Below are 24,561 nucleotides of genomic sequence, written 5' to 3'. Positions count from 1 at the left end.
TGTAGGATATGAGTCACGTGTCTATAGTTGTTGTCGGACCTTTGTTACTTGTCTGTAGGATATGAGTCACGTGTCTATAGTTGTTGTCGGACCTTTGTTACTTGTCTGTAGGATATGAGTCACGTGTCTACAGTTGTTGTTGGACCTTTGTTACTTGTCGGTAGGATACGAGTCACTTGTCTATAGTCTTTGTCAGGCCTTTCAGTCTGTATTATGATGACAGCTTCCTTTCATTTTGCTTAGTAAACTATTTAGGGGACGATATCAAAAGTGTTATGCAGTATATTATACAAATATATCATGGATGTCCGTGCAATAGTCCAGAATATTTGACACGAGGTACTGGTAATCGGCCGATGTTCTATTGCACGAGGCCGATTACCAGTACCGAGGGTCAAATATTCTGGACTATATCACAGAAACCCATGCTATACTTGTTTTATTACATAATCACTAAAACTCATTTAAAATTGCTAAACTCTTGACTTTCCTGTAGGCCTAGATGTCACCATAACTGTCGTCTGGCAGTGTTGACATCTGAGTGACTTAGACGATAGTCATTTTAGCCGTGCAATAGTTAAAAATGTAGCTTTTGCGTATAGTTAAGGGAAATCAAACGCAAAATGTAATATTATACAGTTATTGTATGGTGTGAGAGAAATAGCACTTTTATTGTCCCCCGAGACTTGAACTATAGTTAACTATAGTTAATGTCAAGGGGGACAATGAAAGTGCCATTTCCTCATATCCTCCACTAATATTTAAAAAAAATAATTTTTACCCGAAGATAGTCTTTCAGCATGCTAAATAGCGCTTTAATTACTCGTTGTGTGTTAGCGCTATATTTTTCAAAAAAAAAATATCTCTAGCATTTCTTCATCCAGATCGTCTTGGTGGCAAAAACGCGTATGCATTGTCCTATCAGAATGAACGAAAAAAACAACAAAAAACGCGAAAATATGAATGCGGTCTTTCCGGGTAAATAACACTTTTGACTATTGATCTGGTTCAGAGCAGTTTTGGAGGATGTGGTTCAAATAGCTTTTCTATTGTCTACTTTTTAAATTGTGTAAAATAAGGAAAGGTATAATAAATATATATATATATATATATATGGAGTCCACTGATAACTGTTCGTTAACAGCCACAAACGTCAAACATCAACCGAACAAACAATACATGTTTTAGTACATCGTTTATTTTCATGTTTGGATCTAAATGCACAAATCGTTGATTGACAATAGCTGTCCTTATGTTATATATGTAGTGTAGGAATCTACAATATATCTACAGATCTATATTTGGATGTAATATAATTCATCCTCGGAAAATAATTGATACGGACGATTTTGTTATCTATTCATAACCAATCTATCCACTATCACGAGATCTATGTGGATCTGAGTGTTATTGGCGTCCGATCAATCAAGGAGAGAATGCAACTCGTTTTAGAAAGTTTTATTCTTTTAATATATCTGGAGAAATCATTTAACAATTAAGTAACCAGATGGAATTGTTTAGTCCCCTTGATTTCCCGAACATTCGTCAATGATAATATCATTATCACAAGTCATTACGTACAATGTAAGTATCAGTACACGTTGTTGCGTCGAAAGATAACAAAATTAATGATGTTAACCTCACGAATGAACTCAAATTAACAAACCGAACACTATCTGAAATATCCTCGGTGTCCATAACCCACATCATTAAATATTACAGTGGGAATCTTAGAACAATAACATTATATATATACCATCAGTAACAATAATTCTTCACGAACCCATATGAACTATCACGCTCCATTGTTTATTGATAATTTCTACCGACATACTGACCTTATATGAACGCTCTAGGCTAACATCCGGGTCCCTGTCATATCTGTTTAGCGACTCGACTCAATTACACGAGAAGAAATCAATTGGCTGTTGATAAATGATCAGGGATCGCTCTGTATTCAAAACATGTCTTAATTCCCCCGGAGAAATAATTATACAAACGAATGCGTGTTTATGACAGGACATTCATATTTATGATATATATCTCGTGATTTTTACGACACATCAGTTGCTACAGACATTGTATATAATATATCCTATATAGTTTACATACATTTGTACCTGTAACTTTTATACTACGTGGTATAGAGACAAGGTGTCATTGGAAACTTGTATAGATTCTCTATAAACCGATGGGACAAAGCATCTAATTGAAGAAGAACAACTTTCAAAATTCTGAGTTTGGAATAAGCCAAAACGAGGGAAAATAACAGGAGGTCCAGGAACATAAAACAAAATGTTAATACAACACAATAAAAGCCCCAAAACAAAACAGCATTTGCCACATTTGCACTACTTGCGTTTGTAATGATAGTATAAGGGTAATGACTTTTATCTAGGAAATGTCTGATTCATATTTCTATATATCATATATACAGCAACTATCAAATACTTTAGATACCAAACACAACTTAAATCTAACAGGTAAAGCTGAAATATTTAATAAACATAAAATTGAATAATCTATAAAACATATATAAACTAGTAACGCATATAACATTTCAAATAAGCCTGTATATTAAACGTAGATCTCCATACATAACATAGGACTAGCCTTTATAATAAAAACATATATAATAGGTAATACTAGTTACCTTTGTTATCGTACTTTTTTATTATCAATAATACTTATTTATATATATTTATATATATATATATACTTTAAATACAGATAATTTACCTGAAATACCTTTATCATATATGTATAATTACAAATATGTAACTCATAATTATTCTACATCTATGGTACCTATAAAATCTGTTTTATAACATGTTTAACCAAGATATAATTTATACTATACATATTATTCAACACATACCCTATACTATATCTACTTTATATAGCCCTTTATAACCATTATATAACAGTATTTATAACTGAAACACAACATAGATATCATGATGATGGCGAACCTCTTATAAAAAGCACAATGTAATTACTAGTCTATATAACGACTTCTGTTCTAATTTTGATTACAGAGTGGTAACAATTTTGATTCTGACTAAGCTAAGACTACTCAGGGATGTTTCATCTTAGGATGTAAACGTATAGATATGGATGATACAGTTTCATATTAGGTCGGCTTGAGGTACATGTAGGTAGAAAAAAAGATGAACTTTGGCATCTACTTGTTGTGCTGATCATAACGAATGCTATGTGAGGGGCAGAGCTGTACCTTAATCATGCAATGAAAGACGAACATATTGTTACATTTAACAAAGACATTTATGAGTTGTCTTTAACATACCTACTAACAGTAGGTGTGCCGGCTTTGACGAGATAGTAACATGTAGACTTAACAATCTTGCGACACTCTTTACGTTCTTTTTGCGCATGCGTGTTCCTACTCCTTTACGGTCTAATACAGATCACTTCCACTGAGTTATACTGTATGTTATATGAGACAGAAATATGCCGTACACTTTAGTATATTGTACTTTATGTGAAATGGTCTATTCATGGTGACCTTATATACACTATTTACAATGGTATAGTCTTTTCCCATTCTAATCAAGCATTAGTAAAGGATTACTGCTACACTGAAAAAGAGCAATAGAAACTATCAGAGTAACCCTTCAGGTCAACCAACCTATACAATGTTGTCTGGACTTCAATGGTGATACAAGTTATAACACATGTGTCGGTGTTTTTGTAGAAATGTTTGGACAAGTATTGCAATCGTCTAACGATAGAAAATATAATAACATGTATATTGGTGAATAGTAATATCCCAATCTCCAACGTTTCTTTGCACGTCGTCCTCTCGGTATACCACTGACTGGGTATCGCTGGCGCAATCACCTTAACAGCACTGTAACACTTTAGTCCACAATATTCAATCTAAATATAAAACCATTCTGTTGTTTTCTTAAAAGACATCACCTTGTAACGAACTCATTCCTAACAATCTGTAGCACCTGCGCATTTTAAACATCCGGTTTTGAAACTTCCGGTTTAACAATGATTAGCTTCTTCTTGACTGAGAACGTCCTCCTGTTGAATATGTATTCGCAGTTGTCGATCTTGTGCTGGGGGCAGTCCGTCCCGGGGAAGGGGACGGACCGACTCGACCCTTTTTCTCATTCGACTTTCGACAGCCTGATCCACAACACAAACACCAGATGATACAGATGAATGTGATGAGCCCAACGATGAAGCCGAATCCCATACACAGACCAGTTACCATCTCGTCCGTCAGGAATTGGGAATTGTCCTGAAGAATAACATACTATCCATTAATTACTTTATCAAATAATTTTACTTTTATTCTCTAACTTAATACGAAACCTTTCTTTTTCAAATATATGCTTCATTTCGTTATTAAAAATAAACATAGACATATCGGCGCATTTATTTCAGGGCGTATTCAAATTTTACCTCGCCATTTGCCTGATACAAATGCATTCAGTTTGTGCAATTTAGCAGTAGAGCACTGCTACACTCATTATCAAAAGACCATCGCATGTTTTATTAAAAAATATAGTACATCACATAATGTCGAAATAACGAACTACCCATGTCGCAACAATATATGCAATTATGGCAAGAAAACTGAAAATGATTACATGTATATTCCGCAATTTTCATTTTGCATCTCGCATAAAACAGCCCCATTTGATATACAGACTTAATGTACACAGGAAAAAGATAATTTGGAACAGAAAGTATTCATTGAAATATAATAGTGTGGAAGTGTTATTATTCATTATGCACATTAACACGCCAGAGAAAGCGATTCTACAACGGATAAGCTACAGTATATCAGGCTTTTTACATTAGAGCTCAATTATTGGTAGTCTGTCAGATAGCAGTGATACTTGCCTTCACCTATGGCAACTAAAGTTTTAACTGGCTGAGGAAAAAGACGTGTGTGATGGGACAGTTGCATCAAAAGATTCATATTTGTCTTCGTGGTTAGAAACAGCATGGATATGCTGAATGTCGTGAAAGATGACTAAAATAGCTAAAGAGGAAAAGGACAATGCTTAGGCTTGTCTAACCTTATAGCTAGATACATCGGGCCTTAATGATCAAAGATATCCAGCCGAGTCGTAATGGAACGGAAGTGTGTACACTTGTCAATGCCACTGTGTTACCTGATTCTATTGCATGCTGAACACCAATCAATTATTTTGGAATCAAAGCATGATGCATTCAATATTCATATTGCAGAAAATTGACGCCTAGCAGGGGAGTAGGGTTTCTCTGTTATTGGGATCGGTTGTACAGTAGCCATCGACGTCTGGTCCAGAAGATCAAAAAAATTATTCAGAGTTTTTGTAAAACAGTTTGGACACATCAATGTTATTCTTTAAAATTTTAAATGGCTACGCCCATGTATTAAATAATGGATTAGAATAATGAGCTAGTCGCGTTTTGATTATTGCGTAATGTTGAACGAAATGTATTGTTCAAACGTAGACGAGTGTTTGAGGAAGGGATGTCATACATTCTTTTTCAATTGTACAAATACATATATCATCATATTCTCATCACTACAATCCATACTTTTACCTAGAGTAATCCTTGTCCCATACCCTTTCGCCTATCACCCTTTTACACCGCGCCTTTTACGCCACACCCTTTTGCGCGATACACTTTTACGCCACGCCCTTTTACGCCACACCCTTTTACACCACACCCTTTTACACCATACCCTTTTACGCCACACCCTTTTACGCCACACCCTTTTGCGTGATATACTTTTACGCCACACCCTTTTGCGTGATATACTTTTACGCCCTTTTACACCACACCCTTTTACGCCACACCCTTTTGCGCCATATACTTTTACGCCACACCCTTTTACGCCACACCCTTTTGCGCGATATACTTTTACGCCACACCCTTTCGTGTGATACCCTTTATGCCACACCCTTTTGCACCGCTCCCTTTTGCGCGATACCCTTTCAGCCACGCTCTTTTACGCCACACCCTTTTGCGTCACACCCTTTTACACCACACCCTTTTATCAATGGCGTAAACGATTATATGATAAATAAAAGGTGAAGCTACATGTGTACGCATTGTCATACATATTTGACCTGTAATATATAATGTACATGCGGCGTACATTTAATAACGATCTAGATATAAATATCATTCGTGAATGTAGCCATTGTTTATATTTCCCCATTGTTTTATATATTTTGAGTTAGGGTTATGATTTTGGTTGCAGATCGGCATGTTATTTGATTGCCTATGAGGTACATTTGTTAATGTTGAAGGAATACTTTTAGATTGACGGGAAACATTCCCGGTGTTATTGAAGAATGTTTACAGCGCGAAACACAGAATGCAATCGTAAGCACTTCTGAAGATATCTTCCTGAATCCGAAAGGCACAGGGAGACACGAACCAATCATAAACCGCTCATGTAAAATTCAGCACGCGCGCGGACCAACTGAACGCCAGACGAGCGAACTATGGTCTGGTTTGGACCACACCCTGGGGTGTTTAGGTCAGCCGAGGTTATAATCAATGCTACCTATGGAAGGCTTATTGTCCACAACGAGGCGGCAAGGGGCGGTTAACTACACGTTCATTGTCTTAGAGTTTCATTATTTCCTATTCTGCTTTATGCTTTCCCGATTTTTTATTTGATTATCAGCGAACAAGTCAGCTGATTTCCCTAAAGAAAACCAATAAACTTGCTAATGTTGGTTTTAAGAGGTCGCAATAGATTTGTCTTTGTCGATAAGATATAATCCTGGTGAAGACGTGTCTGTGTGTATAAACTCAGACTTTACGTAACTTATTACGGTGAGTACGCAGGGTTCATGACCAATACTCCTAATAGCGAAATAACAAATATACATGTTAAAGTTAAGTAAATCAACAAAACTCGCGATATCTTTCTCCGATTTTACAAGTCATATGTATCTTGGTTGATAAAACAAACTTTAACAACATACCAGGTTGATGCACACTAATGAAAATTAAATATACATGTAAATTATTTTCATACACGCAAAATAGATGGTAACCTCCATTAGTCTGTAGCGTACGTTGTTATATGAAACAAAATGCACGAAAACATCATAGTTTAGGTAACATCAGAGCTGTTCAAATATAACAATATTACAAATATATACTCTTTCTAATGAAGCCGTGACCATTTGGTGTCAAGTGAGACTCTAATAGCATTTGACTTAGTGTAATAATGGAAGACTGCCGACATTGATTTTATTAAGGTCATATTATAAGGTGCAAAGATTACTAACGTAATATGTCAGTAAATCTGTTAAAACGTATACCCACCTTTGGTGTTTTTGTGGAGTTTCCTGCCGCCATTGCTGAAAAGAAAGGAAACATACTTTTATCTAAACTGTTAAAATAAACACAATAAAGTAACGATCGAATATTTGAATTAGGATCTTTTATAGGAAACAAAATATGTCCGTTAGTGATCCGGACAGATCAAACTGTCACTGCCACATTTCATTAGATATTATTAAGGTAATCAGAATCATGACAGACTGACAGGTATACATTTATAGCGGTGTTAGTACAACATACAGACATATATCTACCGTGCTGTCATGGTCATCTGTTGACCGTGTTATGTACGCTATTGAGCTGTGATAGACACATTACTATACAATGAAACCATTTCACTGCATTCAAACACGTGAACATGTAATAGAAAATGATCTGTCAAAGGTGATGATCTAAGCAGTTTGTTATTGAACAACAATTCTGATTTTGTGGGCAATAACTAGTTGAAAAATTATAATATACACATTACGTTGACCCTGTAATTAAGTAGCAGTGTAATTATGTAACAGTATTAAGCAATTTTGCGGATGTTGTGTCTGTAATAAAGTAGCAGTATTTAGCACGTTCTTGGTTGTTGTCTATAATTATGTAAAATATTAAGCACATTCGGGGACATTATATCTGTAATCATTTAACAGTATTAAGCACGATCAGGGATATTGTATCTATTATTAAGTACCAGTATTTAGCACGTTTGGGAATGTTGTCTTCTGTATTAAGTAACAGTATTAATCACGTTTGGGGATATTGTCTTCGGAGATATTGTTTCTGTTATTAAGTAGCAGTATTGACCATGTTCGGGGAAACTTTCAATCAAGACATTATATCGCTGAATCAGGTAGAGCGGATTTTCGTTAAGCAAGCTTGTTATGCCAGACTGGATAATATTTTTATGAGATGATTTGTGTTTTGTTTATTCACATTGGAACGTCCTTTAATTCATACTGACAAATGGCAAGTAATTTCAAAAAGTAACTCGTTTGAAGTCGAATGTCATAAAGCAGGGCCAACCGATTGTGATGAGTTTGGATTGCCTCGGTAGAAAACCATAACTACTACAAAACTGTGACCATTTGGCCACCTAAAAAAAATAAATTAAAAAGTCTAATTCGTAGGGAAACCGAGAATATAGCTCGAGAGGTATGTAAACTGATTTTGAACAATTGCAATTAAAGCATTTCTCCCACATATTTGCGGCAAAAATTGTACAAAACACGGCCATCGATAGTGCGTGACTGTCTCACTTATGAGCAAAAACATATCTTTCTACTATAATATCAATAACAAAATCAATTTGAAAATTTATTTATAAGTGAAAAAAGTAATGTAGGCGAGGGCCACAATAGTTTTGAATTTGAAAGTTCTAAAACAACTGCTTTCATGCTATAACAGGTATTGTTTTTTTGACAAACAAACCTCCGGGCAGTTGTTGATCCATATATGTGCTCACAGTTGCTAAAATGGTGGAAATATTATAGTGTTCTTCAATGAAGCAAACAAATCGGGATCCAATAAAAAGTTTATATTTACAATGGCTTAACATATTAATTTCCGAAAAACTTTTTTTTAAATGATACCTGGTATATAATACTACATAGCATGTGGAACGTAAACCTAAAGCTGTTATGTTACTACAATGGATATTTTCATATTTCCTTAAAGCTATTTCCGTTGTACCTTGACACTGTTTTAGCTTTGCATCAGTTCGTATGCACTCCATATAAAGAGCAACATGCAACCTAACCGAGATATTAAAGTGTCAGGTCTTGATCCTACTCCACACAGAATCAGTTTCAGTAAGTATTGTCATCTAACAAGTTGTTAACGTAAGATATTACCAGACTTTCGGTGTTGAACAATTCGCTATTTCCTAATATATTATAGTTAAGCTGCACAGCATTATAAAAAAAACCGTGATCTATTATACCGGTCGGAGAATGGAACCTACATCCGGCGATTCACTGCCAGACTGGCCAACGCTTACAGTTTAAATAGATCCGGAACACAAAGGTAAGAATCGATTACCAATAGAACAGTGATCGCCTCCTTCTTAGCGTCTGTGTTCTACTTCTGGGCTCTGTCAGGATCTGGTGTTACGTGTGTTACATGATGACAATATTACAAACTCAGAAAAGAGTTATCACCTGTCGGTCATGATCTAGGTTCTTTTGAAATGATACTGATCATTAACATCAAATTAAAACAATTTTTTTGACATGCCGGCATAGCTCCCTGTGTGTAAAGATACATCAAATTATGTCGAAATGATAAAGGTCGTTATATTAGAAAAAGAACGCCTCGTTGCGCCATAGGGGACCTATTATACATTCATGATTCAATTTCAGAATCATCGTAAACTGCGATGATCAACTTTACGACAAAACTCTTCTAGATAAACATAATATGAATTATATAATTCGAAATATTGAGTATTATGTTTAACATATACTAGCGTTGCACCGATATACCACCCGCATTCATAGCCAAACCAGTGTTACAGTCACATTAAAAACTAATCAAATGCATAATTTCAAGCTGAAATGGCTTAGTGCCATCAAAATTGAATGTTTTGAGAGGCATGCAGATGCTCCGTAAAAGAAGAAAGGAAACGATAAAATCAAGAAATGATCTGTCAAAAAAAAAACCCCAAAAAACAAACAAAACAACAACAACAACAACAACAACCCCACACCTCATAAGTACTATTATTATAATTATTGAATCGAAATATGCGAATTCCATATAACATTTTATTCCTTAAACAAGCAAATTGTTTTAGCATCAGGCTATTTAAACCACCTCAAAATTATTATTATTATAAAACAGTAAATATTATATTATCATAAATTTCTTAACTTTTAAACAAACGCAGAATCATATGTATAGCTCGGACAATATCGCTTATATAAGTATTTGTTGTATAAGAGGTATTCTTATTTTTAGCAAAAGTTATCAAAAGAGTTTTTTGAGTTAAGCAAGAGAATGTACATTTGATAGTCAAACTTAAGTGTAAACAAATTTAATTGCCTAAGTGTACTAGGAAAATTCATGATATAATGACTTGTGGGAGGATATATTTTGTTAGTTCATTTGGCGTTTCAGATATTTTACAGAAGGAATAGATAAACTGAACTGAACTGACGGTTCAGATCAAAGGTCACTATTTGTTTAGTCTATCATGATATATTCAGTGTTCTTGTCCCAAATTTGTTCACTATGTTATGTTATATTAGATGTTCATGTTCTTTTAGACGGTTCAGATTAATCAACTTTTTGTTTAGTCTACCATGTTATATTAAATGTTCATGTCCCGTTGGAAGGTTCATATTAATTAACTATTTGTTTTGTTTTTTCATGCTATATTATATGTTCATGTTCTTTTAGGTTAATTAACTATTTGTTTATTGTGTCATGTTATATTAGATGTTCATGTACCGTTGGAAGATTAAGATTATTTAACTATTTGTTTAGTCTACCATGTTATAACAGATGATCATGTCGACTTAAAAGATCCAGATCTGGTCGTTTTAGGCTGCCGCTATACCCTGTCATTTTATATTGTAACAGTGTTTTGAATGGTAGGTTTTTGTTCCTTTCATAATATAGAATATATAATTTTGCTTAAGATTGTTAATGTAACTCTTGATCATGATAAATCTGGTAGTGAGTTGTTACAGTTGGTGGGTCGATTCTCATGGATTGATTAGTATTTTAAGTCGTGCTCCTCCTTCAGCTACCGACCATCCTTAATCATCCAGTAGTATGAATATTTCATACCGGCGATCCTCTAGTTCTATCTGGCGTCTCCTAACACACATTGGACTCTCTACTAGTTCATGTACCATGTAATTGACAGCGTGCACAGAACAGGTGTTTCAGATTTTCCATGGTTCATACAGATATGTTATTAACAGCGATTTCTGAAAAAATCTCCATCGCTTATCGGGATTCACGTAATCCGTTAAATGGCGTTTTGTTACATATTTCAGACACAACTACGCCGATATCTCCTATCGGTTCTACATTGGTCTGTACACATTATATATCGACACTGATTTATAAACATTGCTTAATAATGATGTGATATATGGTCTGTTACAACCATACAAAACGAGTGTTTAATCTTACTGGCGTTACTCTGTAACTGATAGTTAAACGCTGGTTCTGTACAAATACATAGCCACGGAGGACAAACACAATCAAACAGGGACATCAATAGCCTGGAAATGTTAATCGTAGTGGGAGACTGAGTTACTTGCTAAACAGAACAATTAGTAAATACAGTCATATTTTCCAAAATTAATAATACGCTTATGGGATTTAGGAAGAATGGCAATCATCCCAGTTCTACAATCTGGAATGATATTAAGTATTTCTATGTACTTACAAACACTAGATAATGCAATTATTCGCTTAGCCTGATGTTGAAACCTCGGATATCTAATACACAAAGGATATCTGAAACCTCGGATATGTATAAGTTCCACGATTTCCAATGTCATTATATGGACTGTACATGAGACTGAGAGTAAGTCCAAATATAATGAAACTTTGCCAAAACATCTCATATGGGTTCTATTCTACAAGCATTTTATTTTCGTTGATTTTGATAGAATACAACCGAGGAGAAATCCTTTCTCCATTACTAAATACCTATCGAGATTGTACAGCATCTAGAGAAATAACGACTAGGTACCGCTACTGCGGAAATACGATTTACAATTCAAAGGTGTAATGATTTATGTCCGAATGATCCTGGCCTTGTTTGTTGCTGTTATTTGATACATCTAGTTAAATTAAACAACATAGCATATACCTGTTGTTGAAATATTAATTTATTAATAGAACAAGAATTTTAACTCGGATACATATTAACTTATGTAGACACGAAATGTATTGATGAAATTTCATTGATATATATCTTAAATATTGCAAAACAACAAAAGTTGGGTAGAACTATTGGCACTGATGACATGGGTCATATTTCAATTATGAGGTTATATATAAGGTGGTGAGGTAGTCGATTTATAAGTGCTGGCTTAGTGAGTTGCTCTAAATTTCATTTTTCTTTGACAAAGGAATGGTTAATCAGTTTACATAGGTCTCAGGTTTTATCAATCACGATAAGTGATTCAGCATTTTAAGGGTACTTTTTGAATTACTACCCCTATGTGGTTGTCGTTCCAAGACCGACTGAGCAAGATGCAACACATTTATACAAGCATTCATCAGTGTAATTCCAAACCGTATGGCTATCATAAACGTCTGTGTATATATACCCGCTTTGATACTTTTCTATACAGAAGAGAAGAACAGAAGTTTCCCTCATTGAATTATTTATGTCATATTAGATATGTGCCGGTACGGTATACGTAGTATAACTTCGAATGTTGGATTTGGAGTCACCACAGAGGCTTCCCGAGGGTATGATTTCCATATCTACCTGACCTGACGTTCCGAAATAGAGGTCACCTGGTCCGTTCATGTATATATATTCTATTTAAGTGTCATCTAAATAATGTATCGTGCATTATAGATTAGCGAGAAATTGTATAATTGTTTATAATTGATTTTGTTGGTTCTATCAGGTTTATTAACATAGTCCCCTACGACGACGCGTGCACATGGGGGTCCTAGCCAAGGTCACAGAGTCAGGGTCCTAGTAACTACTGTAGAAAAGAGCCCTGTTCTAGTAACCATCCCATGTAGCAGGTCAAACTCTGGACAGTAATTGTTTTAGCCTCAATCCATGTTTGATTTTCTAAGTGGATTTGTGAAAACAAAGCTGTATGTCGGCATTTGCAAGTCAATAATGTATATTTACATATAATGCTCAGCAATATGAACAAACGGATACATACGAACTCGCACACGGTACATTTGAATAAGATGAAATGTCAATATTTTTCACCTACAATAAGCAAGTCATTGATTTATATATTGTCTATAGAGCTACTTACGCGTTAAGTCAGAAACAATAAAATGGTTTCAGTAAAAAGGACAGGTAAATATTTAATTACACGTCAAGGACACTTTTATGTAAAGAGAGAAACGGAAGACGACTTACCATCGTGTCGGGTAAATTTAAATGTGCGTTGGATTAACGAGTATATTTTATTTAACTTTTTGACGCTATTTCTCTCTACCATGAGATAAAATCTACACCTTTTTTTCACATAATTAGAAAATGACAGAAATTGGGGCATTTATTTCATAATGGTATCATTATATGAGAAAATAATCCTGTTATTGATTCGGAATAATGTTTGAAAATACTCATATCATTAGCTTTTCTCTACACATCATCCGATGGCGTATGTCACGTGTTTCTTAGGTTGTGAATATACGGCGTATGGATGTTCAACTGTTGTTTCTTTCTGTTTCACAAAGAAACACCTTTATATTCGGCATTTTTCTAATATCACAATATTAAAAAAGACCACAATAATACAATATAACAATATAATGTGCAAATAAAACGTTTAAAATTATTCTATCACGACGGCACGATGTAAATGAAGGGACATTAGACATTGTGAAAAAGGTAATATTGTACAAGGGAAAAGTACCAAGTATTTTAAGAGGGAGAGCTCGTCTTCTGTTTCACCCAAGACACCTGCAATGTAAATCTGGGTGAAATTTAAGCAATGCCACGTTCCTAAAATGAGAATCGGGTTGGTGACAATGCCTGCACCAGACATTTTAACATGCACTTAAATTGCAACTTGCACAAGGGAATAAAATACCTTTTTGTTCTCATAGTGTTCCAATGATCGTTATCAACATGTATCTCTTGATAACCTTCCTGGAATTTTTACCGTCATCACTCGAACACGGAAATCGCAAATTGATATCAAATCAATGACTAAAAAAAGAGCACAGTAGGCTAGAACTATCAACAAATGCGCCGCAGGAAAACTATAATATTCACGCATATTACACATCCTCGTGTTGACCGTGTTGATTGATTAGGCTGTAAGTTAGAATACAAGTTAGCATATCCTTACAATGCAGAGTTATGCTTCATTTCTAGTAAATGTCGGTTTGAACAATCGACAAAGAAAACAATCTTTTCTTTAAAAAAACGAAACTTTATCATCAAATAAAATGAAAGGGAAAATTAACTTGAAGAAATTGTTGAGTCCTGGTCTAGTGTCCTTATAATAACCGTGCATAATAATAATGATAAAATACGGCCAAAACAGGGATACAGTTAGTTCCCATGGCTATGCCAAAAGTATCGCTGAGGATTCTGCTAACGGAATTAAGACCGATCAGTTATTCGAACAGAACTGGATTACGGTTGTATGGTACGGGTCAGCGCGTTGTTTTATCTGCAGATGCTAGACCAAATCTATAACCAGATGATTCGTCAAACCCTTGGAGCTTTTCCAACAACACCTGTGCAAAGCATGTTCATGGAAGCAAATGAAACATCTCTTTATGGCAGAAGGCAAAAAACCTGCATTATAGTAAGCAGCTCAACTAAAATCGAACCCTAATAATCCAGCTTTTGACCAGGTATTCAACCCAAATCACCAAAAAATATTTACACAAAACCCAGAACTACTGCAAACATTTGGTTTCAACCTAAAATTGACCGAGATAGCTGAATTTAACATATCTGTTGTTCTCCCATTTGTTCTGACTGCATGCATGTCCCTCAAAGTTAACAGTTACGAGATCCTAAAAACAACTCGTACAAAACCTTGTTCTCCCAATATCTCGTATCTAAAAAAGGCAAAACAACTTTGGATTCCTAGCCATGTCGGAATTTAAGGCAATGCATTTGTTGACAGGGATGCAAAAATGATTCAAATCTCAAGCAAATAAATGTCAAACTGCCATATACATATTTCAAACCTATTATCTCTACAACCATTCAAAGTAAATGACAGTAACGCTGGTTTTCCGAAACGAGCACCAAACGTTTTGAAGTACAACCGAAACTTTAAACATCAAATTTAGGACCGAAAGATCGTAGAAAAGAACTTGTTCCCTCTCGGCTCCGTACTGGGTACACATATCTTACTTTTAAAACGAGAAAAGCCACAAACATGCCATGCATGTGACACACCAATTAAAGTGGGACATTTTGAATAGATCTGATTTTAAGCACTTTCGGGATAAATATTTTCGAGTCGCGGATATGAAAACGTTTTCAATTCCTTGGATTCGAAAGCACTATATAGCTACAGTACATGATAATGTACTTGAAAGACATGGATATATTCTATAGACTCTGATTCCATTTACTTACTGTACCTTTTTTTAACCTTATATATATATCACATATTTCACATCGATATATCTTTTATTATTCCAACCCCCTTTTTATTTCATAAAACATACATATGAAATGTGAATGCTTAAAAAAGAACCTTTTTATCTGATTTGTCTTTGCTTCCAATTGGTTTGTAATAAGAAAGTAAATGAATTACCATGGTCTTAATAATGGGCCGTTAAACCAAAACAAACAAAAAAGAAATACGAGGTCTGATTGATATGTTGTGAACCTCATATTGAAGGATTTGAATTGTCTGCCGGACAGATTGTATTATTTTTTCAACATTATCCCCTTCAGTATGTATACACTTTCGCCAGCGGTGTTTAATGGTTTCAATGCCACTTTTATAGAACGAACTCCTTTTCGTGGATGTTCAGAAGTTGTCAACAGCAGGTATGACGCCATCATTGGACAGAGAGTGGGTGCCCGAGATAGCTATTTTCAGTTTGTAAATAGATGAAAATCTGATGAAGTGAATACACAATCGTGAATGGCAGCCATGGCACTGACAGACTTGTGAACAGGAGCATTGTCCTGATGGATGGAATAACACACCTTTACTGAGATGTCGGCGGTGTTTCCCGGTTACTGGACCAGAAATGAAGCATAGTATGTGTCATTGATTGTTTGTCCCCTGGGGTACAAAGATGGACCCATGTTCATCCATATTGACAAATCTCTGAAGAAAGTTGGCAGGATCTTCCTCAAAAAGGTTAAGATTAGCTCGCGATAATGTGGGCCTGGTGTGCTTCTGATCAACTGTCAGAGGTCTTTGTACCTATCAGGTCGAAAGCTTTCTCATTGCAAAATCCTGGGTGAGAATGGAATGTACTCATCCCTGTATAATGCCAACTTTACTGGTTTTACATCATTCTGTGACTCGAATGTCAGTCATAATAATATCATGAATTCTATTGACCTTTCTGGGGTTGCAACATTGAAAGGCCTTCCAGGACGGTGGTCATCCTCAAGGCTCTGTCCGCCGCGCTTAAGGTTCATGACCAGACTTCCAGTAAATATTACTTGCCATTGAAATAGTTTTTACAAACACCAAGGTGTTTGCGAGATTAGCTATGGTTTTACATGTGCGTCTTTTGAAAATGGAACACTCTTGTATTAACAAATGCCTGCCAACTCTTCCTCATAAACCAAATCGTCGGTTCGTTTATTGCGAGAATAAGTAGAAACTTAAAAAAATATCTACCTTAAAACATGTAACAAGTACGAAATTATACTTTTCTATGGATAACCATATGGCATTTACAAAGGTACTATGCTTGAATCCTTAAAATACATCTTAGATTTTGACTTTCAGTGTTACAAACTCACCTACCCTATGTATCAACAGACCACTTCAGAGGGATAGATACATGTGTCAATGATTTTTCGGTGTTCATAATCAATACCCAGGTAAAATATTGATAGCAGTACCTTTCAGACAAATTGGTAAACAACTTGTTTTATTATCATAATGATGCTAGTTCCATAAATGGCTCTGTTTTTTTTGAAAGGAAATATATTTTGCCACTGGATTTGCTTATATTGGGCAATGCATAGGTGAAATACACAGATAGTATGTCATTGGATTGCAAAAGTGCTAGGTACCCTGGGGTCCATTGCGGGTACAGTATACATTTTCAATGGAATCTTACGTAACAACGTGTTTCAGTTTCGTTAAATACCCAATGCAGTACCTCATCAGCAAAACCTGTTTGGAAACCAGTGTGTTGTCTGCTGTCAAGCATTACGGTGTTACAATAGGATTCACTGAGAGTGTTGTCGCAATAACCCTTGGCATATACGACCAGGTGTAGTAACCGTAGTCGCTTCGTAAGAAGCCCTGGGTTTACAGGTAAAATAAATCTGAACGGAGATTTTATGTCAGAAGTGTGGACATGTACCTTAAATTTCGCCACTCTCCTTTTCATTGTAGCATATAAAGGGGCATCGTTCCCTGGTGTTGCTACCATATCATTATGGATATCCTTAGGTGTTAAACTTTTCTTTATGCACATATTTGATAACTGCTCTTTCACCAATTTTGTCCATTTTGCAAAAGCTGCTCGACATGTTTACTTTAGAGTGCTAACTCGTCGATACAAATTAACCATGAGACCAGTCCTTTGGTACACAGCCCTATATAGTCAGAGAATAGCAGGACTTAAAAAGAACATCCCTGAGTGCCCTTTTCAATACGAGACTCACAACATATCAATCATCCCTAGTAGTAATAAATCTTTCCTAGTTTCACAGAATATGATTCAATGCAATTCATGGTCATATAAATTTTGTTCATTCAGATTGGTGCACGAGTCATTTTTTTATGTTATTCTTGCTTATTGCTTAAGCTTTTAGTTCTTTTCAAAATGAACTGAAATATATATCCATTGCTGCTTCGATTTAAAATACATTCGAAAATTCATGAGCGGAAACGTTCCAACCTATATTGGATCTTCTTCATCTTCTTGACGAAGGCTCATGTGGGGCGAAGGGTGTTTGAATATCAATACACATATATGTATACATACTACATGAGTATTCCTAAGAACGTACTATCATACTGCAATGATATAGCAGGTGACGCAATGTTTAAGAGGTTGACATAGAATATATCCATATTGTTGCATAACATGAAATATAATTAAAGGTGAACTAAGAATTGGGAGTAAACTAAAGGGAGGAATCTCACTTATACACGCTTGTCATGTACGTGCGTCTTTCGACTACAAACTATTTAATGTTTTAAGCTCTGGTGTAAGTATTATCCTACATGCCACGACAACATATATAAAAAGTGATACCGGTTCATCAAATGATATTGTCTTAGATTATACAATTATAGCAAATATTATCACGTTGGCAGAACAATATGAATGATATGCATCTCTCGTACTAACTTAGTAATGTTTAGTTGTTAATCTGCACTCTTGACCCTTTGTATCACTGCCGAAATAGTCGTATGATGTATTTTGATTTTTCTTTAATTCCCACAAAAACTACAATAGCGGCGTAATATAATGCAATGTAAGGAGAGCCAGTTTGGTTTTCCAATTGTTTCTGTTTTGATGAGTTTTATTTTTGTTAGTAATCCTAGAGATACCACTGTCGCTGCAGTTTTAGTACATGATACCTTTTTAACAAGATTTACAATTTTTGTAATGTCAATGACATGGGAGATGATTATCCTTGTGGATCTCCTCATAAAATATTCTACTTCTACAATTCATGTGTGCTAATCCTCCATACGTTCGTATCCATCATCATTTCCTCAGCCTTGAGTAAGCAATACGGTTTCGTTTACTTTGTATTCCATTACTTAACTTTAGGCGATACCTCAACGTACAATCTTAAGCTATTTAGAAACATCCTTGATACTACACAAATACTTAAACCACTAAAAATGCAGAAAATACATTCCAGTTATTCAGACTGACAGCTCCCTTCATCACAACTATGCTCGTTAGACAAGAAAAGCTGACCCCCTCTGTTATGTACGCTTGGTTTATAAGATGTTATATAATGAAAATAATTTCTTAAACATAATTTTATTGATCAAATGAAGACCAGCTTATTAATTTTGGGGCTAATTTGATACCTATTTATAGAAATCTTTGTTCTAGTATGCACAAGAATTATACGACTACATCCCGTACTTCTCTATTCATTGCTTTGTGCATTTTACCAAGTTACCTCCCCTAATCTTGGAGTTATCCCCCTTCGCACTGTATATCCGGTAGGCATATTCGGAAAAACTGCCGAGACAGGTAAATCCCAACCTTGCCTCCCAATTTTAACACCTTTTCTGATTTGGATTTTCCCGCTTTATATTTGCAAGCACGATTTTAAATTCGTCAATACTTCGACCACAACATGCAGAGGTGCTGGCAGCAGACAACAGATTGACTAATTGTTTGGAAAGTGGATATCATTTTACATCACATTATAGTATCACCTATGGAGTCTGGAGGAATATCCTGTTCATAGTTTCCTCAAACTCTTTAGCTGTCACGTGGTTGACGTTTCGGCCATCAGTCGTCATTTACTAGTAAGTTTAGGACCAGTTAAAAGACATTAAGTAGTGAAAAAATGTTATCTTTTTTTTCGTTCAGAGTGTCTTCTATCTGATAATATACTTTATAACTATATTTTGAGCATGAGTAGTGTACGTAAGATGATAAAAATCTGCAAACATCTGGCACTTGCATATGGCCTTATTAATCTGCCCCCTTATTGTATACTTGTATGTATCGGATTATATTATAAAACAATTCCGTTTTTACAGTTTAGTTTATAAAACCAAACTATAAATAATCTACACATTCGACATATTTCGACATCCTTATATTATTTTCACCGTTGCAATAACTTCATAATTCTATAATGAAAAGCACATAGACATTATATTGGATCTTTTACTGTATCGTGTGAAAAAAATCCCCCAAAACCTTTAACTGATTTACAATTGCTTTTATTCAACGGAACCGAAAACAAGAAAACGTTACATTTCCGACACAATGTAATATTCCACCTTTATGTAATAATTTACGTTAGATGCATCCCTTTAGTTCAAAAATATTATAGATGAATGTTCATACATTGATCTACACTGTTATGATATCAGACCTATAAGTGTAAATTAACGAGAGCAATGTCAAACTACCTATGGCTTAGAAATTAATGTGTTTCTACATGTCTATTAGTGAAAACACTTAAAATATTACACGAACCTGTCTGTACAAAGCAGTATATATAGCTATTTTCTACAGATCTGAAAAGTGCTAGATCACCGACAAGAGTTATGATGGACTGAAAAAAACAGTCTTTCATACATTTCTGTACAATACCAAAAGTTACACATTCTTTGCTATTAACTTTCTCCAATAGTTTGAGCTTTTCTTTTAGTCTTTCAAATTCAAAGTGAATACAGACCCTGCGTATAATTCATACTGATTAAAGTGAATACATAACCCGTGTATAATTCATACTGATTAAAGTGAATACATAACCCGTGTAAAATTCATACTGATTAAAGTGAATACATAACTCGTGTATAATTCATACTGATTAAAGTGAATACATAACCCGTGTATAATTCATACTGATTAAAGTGAATACATAACCCGTGTATAATTCATACTGATTAAAGTGAATACATAACTCGTGTATAATTCATACTGATTAAAGTGAATACATAACCCGTGTATAATTCATACTGATTAAAGTGAATACATAACCCGTGTATAATTCATACTGATTAAAGTGAATACATAACCTGTGTAAAATTCAAACTGATTAAAGTGAAACATAACCCGTGTATAATTCATACTGATAAAAGTGAATACATAACTCGTGTATAATTCATACTGATAAAAGTGAATACATAACCCGTGTATAATTCATACTGATTAAAGTGAATACATAACCTGTGTAAAATTCATACTGATTAAAGTGAATACATAACCCGTGTATAATTCATACTGATTAAAGTGAATACATAACCTGTGTAAAATTTATACTGATTAAAGTGAAACATAACCCGTGTATAATTCATACTGATAAAAGTGAATACATAACTCGTGTATAATTCATACTGATTAAAGTGAATACATAACTCGTGTATAATTCATACTGATTAAAGTGAATACATAACCCGTGTATAATTCATACTGATTAAAGTGAATACATAACCCGTGTATAATTCATACTGATTAAAGTGAATACATAACCCGTGTATAATTCACACGGATTAAAGTGAATACATAACCCGTGTATAATTCATACTGATTAAAGTGAATACATAACCCGTGTATAATTCATACTGATTAAAGTGAATACATAACCCGTGTTTAATTCATACTGATTAAAGTGAATACATAACCCGTGTATAATTCATACTGATTAAAGTGAATACATAACCCGTGTTTAATTCATACTGTTAAAAGTGAATACATAACCCGTGTATAATTCATACTGATTAAGGTGAATACATAACCCGTGTATAATTCACACTGATTAAAGTGAATACATAACTCGTGTATAATTCATACCGATTAAAGTGAATACATAACCCGTGTATAATTCATACTGATTAAAGTGAATACATAACCCGTGTATAATTCATACTGATTAAAGTGAATACATAACCCGTGTAAAATTCATACTGATTAAAGTGAATACATAACCTGTGTATAATTCATACTGATTAAAGTGAATACATAACCCGTGTATAATTCATACTGATTAAAGTGAATACATAACCTGTGTATAATTCATACTGATTAAAGTGAATACAGACCCTGCGTATAATTCATCCCGGAGAAATTCTATCGTTCGACATATATTCTATATTTGGTATGTATCATTCGGTCTAATAATCGATCCTTATTTGCATTATAAGCATTAAGTTAAATCTTTAGAATATAATTATAGTGATTTATTCTGAAGAGTTAGATATATATCACTGACAAGCAAATAAATAACTAAATAAACATGGGAAATATCAGGATTTTTTTGTAATTTTGCTACGTTCAATAATCCTGCCGTGTTTGAAATTAATCACAATGTTGGGTAAAAAACATTGATAAGCGAATGTTTCATTTGCAATTTCTGTTAAGTGAAAAGAATACATATAAATTTATGTTTGAGAGCGACAAGAACTGGATAATTCTACCTATGAACTTCTGGAATGTACTAAACGGAAATCATTATGGCAGAGAATACATTCTCTTTCTGTCCACATTGGACATGTGAACATTGGATTACTTGGAAACAAACATGAAAGGACGAAACTGTATTATTCCGTTTTAATTTTTTTTTTTTACTCTACTATATCTTCTCCATTTTGTATTGAATTGTGTGAACAATTCAGGAATTACGTTGTTGGTTTCACCAAGAAGCAGAAAACACTTGTCCTTCCTTTTTTATGGTATCCATGTAAATATTTTCGTGTGTGTATTTAGTTTTCGTGTTATTGCCACTTTACAAGTGGTGTTATGGGAACTATTTGTCAAACCTTCATTTTAAGCAACTTGATTATTTTATATTAGTAGGAGAACCTTGTGACAGAGTGTCGTCACCGAAACGTCACGCCTTACAAAAGTTTATTCGCATACGAGTTTATCTGAATAGTCATAAAGATACACAAATATAGAAAATACAGCAAGAAAAAAATATATCTTTGTAAAATAAATAACTACCTCATATACATATAACAGCACAAAACTATGTTAAATGGATTAAGCAGTCATGAATAGAGAAATACAGGTGAAGTAATGTTAAATAGGTAAAAAAGTTATACGTTAAATAGATTTCAAATATTTAACGGCTGCATAAAATCAACCGTCCTAAAAATAGAATAAAAAAAAAAAAAAAAAACAACAACAAAAAAACAAAAACAAAACAAAAAAAAGAACAACATCATCAACGATTCCTTTGAATTATTCTTGAATGGGAGTTAGTATTTAACATATCTAGACTCGTTTGACATGTAAAACTTACCCATTGTGACAAGAGTATTCAGCACCCAAATCCTCCCCTTGAAGGTTGACAACAAAACGTCTTTAAGATCCATAAAGATGTTCTAAACTGATGGGGTAAGGTCCAGTTTTAACTTCCTGTCAGGATACTTTAATCTAGTACATGAAACCAATTCGTTCACTGTTTTTAGTAAAAGGTAAGGTATTAGACCTTCCAGATATTTCTTTCATATCAGTCTATAGGCGAATTTGCGTCCAGAAGATTCCAAAACACCTGTAAGGTGTCTGAGAGAGTTTAATCAGAAGATACCCACAAGCATGCGCGGATCAGGATCCCAGGTGTACAGCACACGTGCCACAGAAGCCGTTGTTCTGCTTTCAAAGCCAATGATTTTATAACAACGCCGGGCCGAAGCATCCTCTTTAACAGGAAATCGATACAGGGTGTTATTGGTTTATAGGTGGCCCACAAGCGAGTGAAAATCTATCAACGACCCGTTATAGCCTTTGACATGAGCAGCATAAGAGTCGAGCCAAAATCCGCCGAAGATTTCCCCTTAAAAGCACAAGTGCAGTTCCTGTTTCGCAGCCCTGTATTTTGGTTTCCAGTTCGGCCGAATTGTTCAATATATCACGCACCGATTTATACCTGTCTGTTTGTACCTGAAGCCTCCTTATTGATCTGCCCCGGTGTCATCAACCTATCCGCTGCCGTGCTGTTGTTTATGGCGATTTTATCATCTTTATGTCACCTCTTAAAAGCCAATTGGAATGGTATTGTTGTGTTCGGAGAATGGATTTAATTAGGTTTTTAGTATGAAGTTGCCTCCGCTAAGGTATTCTGATTACATTGACCTCTTCTCCGTAAATGGGCTTGCTAGTTTGAATTTTCGAGATTAAAATACGGATATACATTGCAGCTAATGGAAGATCATGAAGCTGGTAAAAGCAAAACATCCTCTATGAAATTGGAACTAGTGCGGAAACCTTGAAACATCGACATTAGTTATTTGAATCTTTATTTTGATTATAACGTCCTCTGAACATATTTGTTGATCCATGATATCTCAACTGGAGCAGCAGTAACAATTACTGAGTCACATAATTCTGACATTGCAGTAATCACGTTGATCATTCAAGACAATATAAAAGGTCAGTTTGGTTTGACCATAGCATATGACATGTAATGTCGATTACACATTACCGTGTAGTATGTGTCGACTTTTAGACCAAGAATTCAGAACGAACATTGCTCCTAACCATCTATATATTTTACTTGTGGAAATAAAATAATCAACCACTCCTGTGTGAGTACGGCATCGCTTACATTGAGTGTGAATTATGTAAGGGAGAGGGTAGTTGTATGTCCATTTTAATAGCTCTGAAGTGTGTACAAATGTCAATATCTTATTCAAACTCTGGCGATGCTTGTCTTCATTGTTTTACACATGTGTTAGTGGA

General features: G+C 34.7%; 1 protein-coding gene across 1 annotated transcript; it reads right to left on the bottom strand.

Annotated features, from left to right (window-relative positions):
* Positions 1-1,176: 1,176 nt before the first annotated feature.
* LOC117324244 lies at positions 1,177-23,731 on the bottom strand. The gene is made up of 3 exons (XM_033879997.1): positions 23,123-23,731; positions 7,321-7,355; positions 1,177-4,273 (listed from the first exon to the last, which is right to left on the bottom strand). Exons 1-3 carry the CDS (start codon positions 23,193-23,195, stop codon positions 4,025-4,027), a joined length of 357 nt encoding a protein of 118 aa, XP_033735888.1. The 5' UTR covers positions 23,196-23,731; the 3' UTR covers positions 1,177-4,024.
* Positions 23,732-24,561: the final 830 nt, after the last annotated feature.

This window comes from Pecten maximus, chromosome 3 (assembly GCF_902652985.1).
Source record: "Pecten maximus chromosome 3, xPecMax1.1, whole genome shotgun sequence".
Taxonomy (NCBI): domain Eukaryota; kingdom Metazoa; phylum Mollusca; class Bivalvia; order Pectinida; family Pectinidae; genus Pecten; species Pecten maximus.
This window is presented reverse-complemented; position numbering and strand designations above follow the sequence as displayed.